We start from the raw sequence: 12,751 nt of genomic DNA, 5'->3' as shown, positions 1-12,751 counted from the left end.
AGAGAAGTAGCTGTAGCTTTCTTACCCTTATGCTTCCCAGAAAAGACAACAAATAAAGAAGACTGGCGAAAATCCTTAGTCGTCTGCAAATAATATTTCAATGCATGAACCACATCCAGGTTGTGCAACAAATGCTCCTTATGAGAAGAAGGATTAGGACACAAAGAAGGAATAACAATCTCTTGATTGATATTCTTATCAGAAACAACCTTGGGAAGAAAACCCAAGGCAGTACGCAGAACTACCTTATCAGAGTGAAAAATAAGAAAAGGCAATTCATACTGTAAGGCTGAAAGTTCCAAAACTCTTCAAGCCGAAGAAATAGAAACCAGAAACAAAACCTTCCAAGATAACATCTTAATATCCCAAGAATACATAGGTTCAAACGGAGCCTGTTGAAGGACTCCAAGAACCAAATTAAGACTCCAAGGTGGAGTAGTAGACTTAAACACAGGCCAAATTCTAACCAAGGCCTGACAAAAAGAATGAACATCTGGCACATCCGCCAGGCGCTTACGCAATAAAATAGATAAAGCAGAAACTTGACCTTTCAGGGTACTAGCAGATAAACCTTTCTCCAAATCCTCCTGGAGAAAAGACAAAATCCTAGGAATCCTAACTCTACTCCATGTGTAGCCTTTGGATTCACACCAATACAAATATTTACGCCAAATCTAATAATAAATCTTCCTAGTCACAGGCTTATGAGCCTGAATCATAGTCTCAATGACTGTCTCAGAAAAAACACGCTTAGAAAGAATCAAGTGTTCAATCTCCAAGCAGTCAGCTTCAGAGAAACAAGATTTGGATGAAGGAAGGGACCCTGCAGAAGCAGGTCCTTCCTTAATGGAAGACGCCAAGGTGGGAGGGAAGACATCGCCACCAGATCTGCAAACCAGATTCTGCAAGGCCACGCCAGAGCAATGAGAATCACTGCTGCCCTCTCTTGTTTGACCTGAGCAATGACCTGAGGAAGAAGAGCAAACGGAGGGAACACATATGCCAGACTGAAAATCCAAGGAACTGCCAGAGCATCTATCAGAACAGCCTGAGGATCCTTTGACCTCGACCCGTACCTTGGGAGCTTGGCATTCTAACGAGATGCCATGAGATCCAACTCCGGCTGCTCCCAACTGAGAATCAAGCTGGAAAATATCTATGGATGAAGTTCCCACTCCCCCAGATGAAAAGTCTGTCTGCTCAGAAAATCCGTTTCCCAATTCTCCACCCCTGAAATATGGATATCAGACAGACAAAAGTTGTGAATCTCCACCCACTGAATAATCTTGGCTACCGCTGTCATGGCCAAGGAACTCCAAGTTCCTCCCTGCTGATTGATGAAAGTTACTGACGTTATGTTGTCCGACTGAAACATGATAAACTGGGTTGAAACTAGCTGAGGCCAGGCTAGAAGAGCATTGAAAATTGCTCTCAGTTCCAAAACATTTATTGGAAGAACTGAATCCTCCCGAGTCCATAGACCCTGAACCTTTAATTAACCCCAGACAGCACCCCAGCCCAGCAAACTGGCAAACGTGGTTGCAATCACTCAAGCAGGTCTGCGAAAGCAAGTTCCCTGAGAGAAAAGATCCTGAGACAACCACCATGGAAGAGAATCTCTGGACATCTGATCTAGAACAATCTTTGGAGATAGATCCGCATAATCCCTGTTCCACTGCCTGAGCAAGCATAACTGCAGAGGTCTGAGATGGAACTGAGCAAACCGAATGATATCCAAGACTGAAACCATCAGACCAATAACCTCCATGCACTGAGCCACTGACGACCGAGGAAGGGACTGAAGAGTAAGACACATATTGAAAATCTTGGACTTTCTTGCTTCTGTCAGAAAAAGTTTCATCTCTAGAGAATTTATAATGGTCCCCAAAAATACCACTCTTTTAGCCAGAATTAAGGAACTTTTTCCTAAATTCACCTTCCAACCATGGGAGCGCAGAAAAGACAACAACTCCGTGTGGGAGTTTGCTAGTTGAAAAGATGGAGCCTGAACTAGAATTTCGTCCAGATAAGGAGCCACTGCAACACCCTTCAATCGAAGAACCACCAATAATGCTCCCAGGACCTTTAAAAAATTCTAGCTGTTGTTAGACCAAAAGGAATAGCTACAAACTGAAAATGTTTGTCTAGAAAGGGAAATCTTAGGAACCTGTGATGATCCTTGTGAATGGGAATAAGCAGATACGCATCCTTTAGACCCACTGTGGTCATGAACTGACCTTCCTGAACCAAAGGAAGAATGGAATGAATAGTTTCCATGTTGAAAGAGGATACCCTGAGAAACTTGTTTACACTCTTGAGATCTAAAATAGGTCTAAAAGTTCCCTCCTTTTTGGGAACGACAAAGAGATTGGAATAAAAACCCAGACCCTGTTCCTGAACCAGAACAGGAACTATCACTCCCATGTCAGAAAGATTCTGAACACAATGTAAGAACGCCTCTCCTTTTATCTGGTTTACAGATAACCTGGAGAGAAGAAACCTACCTCTCGGAGGAAAATTCTTGAACTCCAGTTTGTAACCCTGGGACACGATATCTACCACCCAGGGATTCTGAACATCTCAAACCCTAGTTTGAGCGAAGAAAGAGAGTCTGCCCCCCACAAGATCCATTCCCAGATCGGGGGCAGACCCTTCATGCTGATTTTGAGTCAGCAACAGGCTTCCTGGACTGCTTCCCCTTATTCCAAGACTGATTTGACTTCCAAGATGGCTTGGACTGTTCCTGCTTGGAGGAAGAAGAGGAAAATTTACCAGAGAAGTTACGAAAGGAACGAAAATTACTCTGCCGACCTTTCTGTTTATTTCTTTTATCCTGAGGAAGAGAATGCCCCTTCCCTCCCGTAATATCAGAAATAATCTCAGCCAAACCTGGCCCAAGGTCTACAAGGTCTAAACAATGAAGGCTCAGAATCAAAGAGTCTATCCTTGTAAAGTAATATTCTCTCAATACAAGAGGAACAAAAAGGGATAGGAGGCTCAACATTAGTATTTAAACATAGAGAACAAGCAACAGCTTGCAGGGCCTCTTGGTCCATCTTATTCCAAAGGAAAAAAACCTTAATCAATAAAAAATTCTAAGTTAAAATCAGAATTTTAATGAAACAAAAAAAACGTTACTGTCCCTTTAAATTTTAAACAGACTTTTTTTATTTATTTTTTTTAAAAACTAGAAAATCCTTAAACTGCACAATAAATCTTGCAGCAACAATTTTTCACAAAATGAATGCAAAAAGAGACACAAATGTTATAGTCCCTGAAATTCAGACAGAAACTTAAATATAAACAGAGCAACAGCCCTACAAAAAAACAACATGCAACCTCCACACCTCAGCTAGCTCTGCTGAGATGCCTACTTGACCTCCTTGCTACCGGAAACAAAGTCAGAAAATGATCCGGACCCCCATACAGCCGCACCGGAGATAACGCTGAACCACCTCTGAGGAGCCATGCAACAGAGCTGCAACATCCAGGAACAACAGGAAACAGCTAAAAGGGCGCAAAAAACGTCCTTGCTATATCAGATAAGCCGTCTATTGTGGGCGTGACCTAACAAACCTCCCGGTAGCCATTAATACACAAACAAAAAACATGTACACCAAAGTAAAAACATAATAAACTGAGCCAAACATCCCCAGTGCCTGCAAAACTGCCATACAATAAACTGTTAACCTAGAAGGCTGATTGTATATTTAGACAGAAATAACTGTCAAAGTGCCAAATTCTCCTATATCAAAACAGGGAAAGAAATAGGCACTTACCTCAAAAATCTGTCTGGCAGCAGGACAGCTCACTTGGTATGAGAGGGGCTTCCTACCTCACATGGACCTGTGGAAAAAAGAAAAGGCTGAGTAAACTTACTCAAACTTTCAACCAAGGGCAGCATAAAATTACTTGGGAGGCCCAGTGGGGATTATACCTCACGAGTTCCCAAATGTTTAAAAGCCACCACTTGCTCTACTGAAGAGACTGACATGGACTACAGCTAAACCCCAAAGAAAGCAAGAGCAAACTTGCTCTGCTTAAAAAATAAACTCTTGATTGAAGAATCAGACACCTTACTTTACCCCTCCTTGCAACTGATACAAGCAAAGAGAATGACTGGGGATTGTGGGTAGGGGGAGTGGTATTTAACAGCTTTTGCTGTGGTGCTCTTTGCCTCCTCCTGCTGGTCAGGACTGATATTCCCAACAGTAATTAAGATGATCTGTGGACTCACCGTGTCATTAGAAATAAATAAATATATATTCTAATTGGCTTTATTTTAAAGGGACACTGCACTCAAAAAGTATCTATCATGTATATTAAATTAAAACTGTCAAAAATGTGTTTGAAACTAATACAAGAGTATCGGCTGTTTACTTCCTGTTAACGCTCACGAGCAATAATCCCACAGCTCTGTCGGTTCAGAGGCACATTCTGCAAGCCTGACAAGAAAACTGTTTATTATTCAGCATAGGAACATGCAGTTTTTTTAAAACAAAATATATATATTTATATTTTTGAAATATAGAAAAGAATATAGAGACTACAATGCTCCTTTAAGCACGTAAGAAGTTTGGCATTTTGTGCAGTATTTGTATTTCTTTAATCAATTTTGTGCAGTATGTAGACTGTCTTAATAAAATGAAATATATTTAAATATCTATATGAAAATATAAACTGATCTAGAGATCAAAACTTCCAAACCTACATGTTGCACCATGATCTATGAATTTGAGCATACTCCTAACGTACACATATTATGAGATGACTGGGCTCAGATTGCATTTCATTACCTAGAGAATGTGCAATATAGAAGCAGGGGTGGACAACTGCTTCTCAATTCCAGTCCTTCTCAGGAATCATTTTAAAATTGTCTACTTTGGATGCTTAGAATTTCAGTTCTTATGGTTGACTCACCTGAGCACCACTGCGGGAAATCTATTAAATCTAACCCATAAAGAGCTTTTGAAGACAGGAATTAAAGGGGTATGAAAGTCAAATAAAATGTCTATGATTCAGATAGAATAAATAATATTAAAAAACAACTTCCAAATTTACTTTTATTATCAAATGTATGTGTTTCCCTTGGTGTCTCCTGTAAAAACTTTCTCCATGATAGCCGTAGGCTCAGGAAAGTGCATATGGCTTCAGAACTATAACATTGTTAAAGGGATACTAAACCCATTTTTTTTCTCTCAGTATTCAGATAGAGCTTGTCATTTTAACCCCTTAACGACCAATGACGTATGGGGTACGTCCTGCAAAAAAATGCAGTTAATGACCAAGGACGTACCCTGTACGTCGTTGGTCTTTGAAAGCAGTGGAAGCGATCCTGATCACTTCCAACTGCTTTCATGTTATAGCAGTGATGCCTCGATATTGAGGCATCCTGCTATAACATTTTTTAGCCGTCCGATGCAGAGAGAGCCACCCTGTGGCCCTCTCTGCATCGGCCATTGATGGCCATGTTCGTTGGTGGGTGGGAGCTTACCCAGGGATGCGGGTGGGCGGCCATCGGTGGGAAGGGGGGCGGGATCGAGTGCGGGCGCGCGCGGGTGGGAACCCTACACTATGGAACAATGGTGGTACTCGGTGGGAGCACAAGGTGGTACTCGGTGGGAGTGAGGGTGGGCATTTAAAAAATATTTAGCGATCTGGCAGGGGTTGGGAGTTGAGGGAGGGCAGCTACACTACAGAAAATAGTATTTTTTTAAAAATAAATAAAAATAACCATATTTGATTTCAAACTGGGCACTGGCAGACACTGTTCGCATTTGGCGGTGAAATGGTAGCATGAAATATACCAAAATGGGCCTAGATCAATACTTTGGGTTGTCTACTACACTACACTAAAGCTAAAATTAAAACTACAAGCTCCCTACATGCTCCCTAATTAACCCCTTCACTGCTGGGCATAATACACGTGTGGTGCGCAGCGGCATTTAGCGGCCTTCTAAATACCAAAAAGCGATGCCAAAGCCATATAAGTCTGCTATTTTTTAACAAAGGGGATCCCAGAGAAACATTTACAACCATGTATGCCATAATTGCACAAGTTGTTTGTAAATAATTTCAATGAGAAACCTAAAGTTTGTGAAAACATTTGTGAAAAAGTGAACATTTTTTTTTATTTGATCGCATTTTGTAGTGAAATGGTGGCATGAAATATACCAAAATGGGCCTAGATCAATACTTTGGGATGTCTTCTAAAAAAATATATATACAAGTCAAGGGATATTCAGGGATTCCAGACAGATATAAGTGTCCCAATGTAACTAGCGCTAATTTTGAAAAAAAGTGGTTTGGAAATAGCAAAGTGCTACTTGTATTTATTGCCCTATAACTTGCAAAAAAAGCAAAGAACATGTAGACATTGGGTATTTCTAAACTCAGGACAAAATTTAGAAACTATTTAGCATGGGTGTTTTTTGGTGGTTGTAGATGTGTAACAGATTTTGGGGGTCAAAGTTAGAAAAACTGCGTTTTTTTCCATTTTTTCCTCATATTTTATAATTGTTTTTATAGTAAATTATAAGATATGATGAAAATAATGGTATCTTTAGAAAGCCCATTTAATGGCGAGAAAAACAGTATATAATATGCGTGGGTACAGTAATTGAGTCTGAGGAAAATTACAGCTAAACACAAACACCGCAGAAATGTAAAAATAGCCTTGGTCCCAAACGGACAGAAAATGGAAAAGTGCTGTGGTCATTAAGGGGTTAAGCAACGTTCTAATTTACTCCTATTATCAATTTTTCTTCGTTCTCTTTTACTCCTATTATCAATTTTTCTTCGTTCTCTTTTACTCCTATTATCAATTTTTCTTCGTTCTCTTGGTATCTTTATTTGAAAAGCAAGAATGTAAGCTTAGAAGCCGGCCCGGTTTTGGTTCTGCACCTGGGTAATGCTTTCTGATTGGTGGCTAAATGTACCCACCAATCAGCAAGCACTACCCAGGGTGCTGAACCAAAAATGGTCCGGCTCCTTCTCTTGCTATCTTGAAAAAAACAGAATGTAAGCTAAGGAGCCGGACCATTTTTGGTTCAGCACCCTGGGTAGTACTTGCTGATTGGTGGGTACATTTAGCCACCAATCAAAAAGCATTACCCAGGTGCAGAACCAAAACCGGGCCGGCTTCTAAGCTTACATTCTTGCTTTTCAAATAAAGATACCAAGAGAACGAAGAAAAATTGATAATAGGAGTAAATTAGAACGTTGCTTAAAATGACAAGCTCTATCTGAATACTGAGAGAAAAAAAATGGGTTTAGTGTCCCTTTAAACTGCTGCCATATAGTGCTCAATATGTGCACACTCCTCAGTCTATCTCATGCAAAGAGGCAAAGCTGCAACAAATATGCAAGAGAAAGATACATTTGATAGGAATTTGTCATGTTTTAATCTTTATATTATACTGTATCTCAGTCATAAAGGTTTCATTTTTTGTTCTTAAATGTCTCTGGTTTAAACCTACAGGAAGTTATTTTTGCCTTTGATATTAACACAAGGACTACCAGAATTCAGATTTGTAGTATCTCTAACCAGCTCACTGCAAATCCTTCACTCACTAACAGAGTTCGGCAGACTAGCACTCTCCCTCTGAAAATCCCCCCTTTGCCCTCCAGTCTTTTTCAGAAGCTTGACGTTTTCAATCACAATATCATGGGAGACTGCCTTACACATGTCGTACACTGTTAAAGCTGCCACACTTGCCGCAGTTAATGCTTCCATCTCAACGCCGGTTTTGCCATGTGTGCTGCACTGGGCCTCGATCACTACAGCAAACCGAATGCTATCCAGTCTCAGCACGACATTTACCTGGGTCAAAGAGATATTGTGGCACAGAGGAATAAGTTGGCTGGTGAATTTGGCTCCTTGTATTCCTGCGATCTGTGCCACTGTGAGCACGTCACCCTTTTTCAGCTGGTTAGACTGTACTAAGCTGAAGACTTTTGGACCCAATCGAACCACTGCTATGGCCACTGCATTGCGAGGAGTATCCGGTTTCCTTCCAACATCCACCATGATGACCTTTCCTGCTGTATCTACATGTGTCAAGTGTTCTGAAGCTCCCTGCAAGCTGGGATTGTAAACCTGATGTTCAGATGAGTCACTTGTTGGACTACGGTCTATAAATGACTTTTCATTGATCTCAGTAGTGGAAGACAATGTATTAAGGCACTTTGGATTTTGGAAGGGTTTATGGTTGTTTTGATCACTGCTGTAACAACGCAGTTGAAGCACCAAAGCAGAAGATAGTTTTTGCATTGAAGAGCACACTGGGAGGAGCCCATGTGCAGAAAAACTACTCCTAAAAGTTATAAGGGCTCCTGACAGCAATTTCCTCTGAACAATGCCCACACCTTCTAAACAAATTCTTCTTTTAAAGCTACGCAACTCCTGCAGGATACTAGGAAGCAGTCTAGTAGTTCTTCGTCCACCAGCTGAAAAAGTATTAAAAAATGTGATCATGTTAATTAAAGAGACAACACAATATTTTCTCTAAATTTTATATTATTAAACCAAAACAAAAACAATAGGAATCAGGATACACACACACACACACATACATATACACACATAAATCTTTGTAGAGCGCCAAAAGATTCGGCAGCGCTATAAACCTGGCCAGTATACAAAATAACATTTATAGGCATCAAATGGGTAGAGAGTTGTACTGTTGTACTCAGCTCTTGTGAACATGATCTATAAACAGCTGGGCACATATATATATATATATATATATATATATATATATATATATATATATATAAAACAGAATTTATGCTTACCTGATAAATTTATTTCTCTTGTGGTGTATCCAGTCCACGGATTCATCCTTTACTTGTGGGATATTCTCCTTCCCAACAGGAAGTGGCAAAGAGAGCACACAGCAGAGCTGTCCATATAGCTCCCCCTCTAGCTCCACCCCCCAGTCATTCGACCGAAGGTTAGGAAGAAAAAGGAGAAACCATAGGGTGCAGTCGTGACTGTAGTATAAAAATAAAAACCAATCTGTTCATTTTCAAGTGTAATGTTATTTATTTATAAGTTTTGTTGAATATATCAAGGACAATTACAAGCCTGCAGTTGTTACGAATTGGTTAATGAAATTAGGCTTACACTGAGCTGGTTGTTTCAATTTGTGTTATCTGTCCTACCATAAATGCACTTATGTAAAATGAGGTAATGTCCATGGCTAGAGAATACACCTTATATAGATGTGAAGACATGCTTGTTTAATCCATCATGTAATTCCTGCTGTATGTCAAATGAGCATGTTGCCATGATGATTCTTTTTGAAACTGTATCTTTGTTTGCCATATTGCCTGAATAAAAGATTATAAAACAAAAAAAAAATAAAAAAAAAATAAAAACCACCTGTCTTAAAATGACAGGGCGGGCCGTGGACTGGATACACCACAAGAGAAATAAATTTATCAGGTAAGCATAAATTCTGTTTTCTCTTGTAAGGTGTATCCAGTCCACGGATTCATCCTTTACTTGTGGGATACCAATACCAAAGCTTTAGGACACGGCTGAAGGGAGGGAACAAGACAGGTACCTTAAACGGAAGGCACCACTGCTTGTAAAACCTTTCTCCCAAAAATAGCCTCCGAAGAAGCAAAAGTATCGAATTTGTAAAATTTGGAAAAAGTATGCAGCGAAGACCAAGTCGCTGCCTTACAAATCTGTTCAACAGAAGCCTCATTTTTAAAAGCCCATGTGGAAGCCACTGCTCTGGTAGTGCTTAGAGCCGGCAAAGAGAATGACTGGGGGGTGGAGCTAGAGGGGGAGCTATATGGACAGCTCTGCTGTGTGCTCTCTTTGCCACTTCCTGTTGGGAAGGAGAATATCCCACAAGTAAAGGATGAATCCGTGGACTGGATACACCTTACAAGAGAAATATATATATATATATATATATATATATATATATATATATATACACACATACAGTTGTGCTCATAAGTTTACATACCCTGGCAGAATTTATGATTTCTTGGCCATTTGTCAGAGAATATGAATGATAACACAAAAACTTATCTTTCACTCATGGTTAGTGTTTGGCTGAAGCCATTTATTATAAACCGTGTTTACTCTTTTTAAATCAGAATGACAACAGAAACTACCCAAATAACCCTGATCAAAAGTTTACATACCCTGGTGATTTTGGCCTGATAACATGCACACAAGTTGACACAAAGGGGGTTGAATGGCTATTAAAGGTAACCATCCTCACCTGTGATCTGTTTTCTTGTAATTAGTGTGTGTGTATAAAATGTAAATGAGTTGCTGGACTCCTGACAAACCCTTGCATCTTTCATCCAGTGCTGCACTAACAATTCTGGATTCTGAGTCATGGGGAAAGCAAAAGAATTGTCAAAGGATCTGCAGGAAAAGGTAGTTGAACTGCATACAACAGGAAAGGGATATAAAAAGATATCCAAGGAATTGAGAATGCAAATCAGCAGTGTTCAAACTCTAATAAAGAAGTGGAAAATGAGGGGTTCTGTTGAAACCAAACCACGGTGAGGTAGACCAACTAAAATTTCAGCCACAACTGCTAGGAAAATTGTTCGGGATGCAAAGACAAACCCACAAATAATTTCAGGTGAAATACAGGACATGTGGTTTGGCTGTTTCAAGATGCACAATAAGGAGGCACTTGAAGAAAGATGGGCTGCATGGTCGAGTCGCCAGAAGAAAGCCATTACTACGCAAATGCCACAAAGTATCCTGCTTACAATACGCCAAATAGCACAGAAACAAGCCTCAAACCTTTTGGCACAAAGTCATTTGGAGTGATGAGACCAAAATTTCGCTTTTTGTCCACAACCATAAACGTTACATTTGGAGAGAAGTCAACAAGGCCTATGATGAAAGGTACACCATTCCTACTGTGAAACACGGAGGTGGATCGCTGATGTTTTGGGAATCTGTGAGCTACAAAGGCACAGGAAATTTGGTCAGAATTGATGGCAAGATGAATGCAGTATGTTATCAAACAGAACACATAATTTTACACTTCTTGATTAGAGTTTGAACACTGCTGATTTGCATTCTTAATTCCCTGGATATCTTTTTATATCCCTTACTTGTTTTATACAGTTCAACTACCTTTTTCCCACAGATCCTTTGACAATTTTTTTTCTTTCCCCATGACTCAGAATCCAGAAACGTCAGTGCAGCACTGGATGAAAGATGCAAGGGTCTGTCAGAAGTCCAGAAAATCATCAACCTTTTATACACACAAAATAATTACAAGCAAACAGATCACAGGTGAGGATGGTTACCTTTAATAGCCAAACCCATTTGTGTCAACTTGTGTGCATGCTATCAGGCTAAAATGACCAGGATATGTAAACATTTTGATCAGGGACATTTGGGTAGTTTCTGTTGCCATTATGATTTAAAAAGAGTAAACACAGTCGATTGATAATATTCTCTGAAAAATGGCCAAGAAATCATAAATTCTGCCAGGGTATGTAAAGTTATGAGCACAACTGTATATATATATATATATATATATATATATATATATATGTGTGTGTGTGCCTCTGTCTCCTTAACCCCCTGATGACTTTTAGGACACCCACTCCTCCCCCTGCAATCAGACCTCTGAAACACTTTCTGTCTTTAGCCTGTGTTTTAAAATATAATCTGTAAATTCCATCAAATTGGTCAGTATTGCTTCACACTTGAAAAAGGAGGACATTCTTCCGAAAGCTTGTCAACTTATAAATGTATAGTTAGTCCAATAAAAAAGTATCATTGCTCAATGTAATACTCTTGTTATCTTGATATCTAAATCTCTGGACTAACATGGCTACTCCAATCAACGTATATTTATATATATATATATATATATATATATATATATATATATATATATATATATATATATATATATATATATATATATATATATATATATATATATATATACACACACACATATATATATATATATATATATTTACACACACATATACATATTTACATGCATAGATACATATATACATACACACACATCAGGGAGCATAATTTTGTGGTTCTACTTACGAGTGGGAAGAATTTGATTTATCTATAATCACAGATTTTGTTCACTCTCTAGAAGACCCTTCAGTACTGATCGGTCAGTACCAAAGTGGAATCATGAGACCAAAATATATTTGGAAGAAAACTGAATATTTTTAAAAGCTACAAATAGTTAGTTATACAGAGCTGTGAAACTTATTTAGTAGAAGGATAAACAGCATCAAACTTATGCTTTTTTACTATTGTGTATTTATTCTTAAACTATCTGACCAGACCTAAATACATTCTTTAGAAATCCGGATAGAAACAAAAATATGAGAACGATAAACCACCCTTCGAGGCTACATGAAGCCTTACCAAATTTATCCAACTAACACTGGTAAATATTTTTGGTTTAAATATAAAAACACTATAAAAATTGCCTTAAATGCACATAAAACATGTTGAGATCTGTGCATATCCTAAAAGGGCTAATTAATTAAAAATAGTTTGCAAAAAAAAACAGTTATAAATTGCTGGCAAGTATTTTAAAATATTTTTTAAAAATAAAGCAAAAACATAATGTATGTAAGAACTTACCTGATAAATTAATTTCTTTCATATTGGCAAGAGTCCATGAGCTAGTGATGTATGGGATATACAACCCTACCAGGAGGGGAAAAGTTTCCTAAACCTCAAAATGCCTATAAATACACCCCTCACCAC

At 38.8% G+C, this 12,751-nt stretch overlaps 1 protein-coding gene across 2 annotated transcripts in view; it reads right to left on the bottom strand.

The window, feature by feature from the left end:
* Window positions 1–7,379: 7,379 nt before the first annotated feature.
* MOCS1 (molybdenum cofactor synthesis 1) overlaps window positions 7,380–12,751 on the bottom strand; it is a 255,798-nt gene continuing 250,426 nt past the window's right edge. The window contains exon 11 of one of the 2 annotated variants that reach the window (XM_053712667.1): window positions 7,380–8,448. In XM_053712667.1, the coding sequence (XP_053568642.1) occupies window positions 7,565–8,448 (884 nt within the window). In that variant the 3' untranslated portion in view covers window positions 7,380–7,564. The remainder of the gene's footprint in view (window positions 8,449–12,751) is intronic. The other variant, XM_053712668.1, reaches the window with a different exon arrangement.

Source organism: Bombina bombina, chromosome 4, assembly GCF_027579735.1.
Source record: "Bombina bombina isolate aBomBom1 chromosome 4, aBomBom1.pri, whole genome shotgun sequence".
Lineage (NCBI taxonomy): Eukaryota > Metazoa > Chordata > Amphibia > Anura > Bombinatoridae > Bombina > Bombina bombina.
The sequence above is the reverse complement of the archived record's forward strand: the minus strand, read 5'-3'. Positions and strand labels throughout refer to the sequence as shown.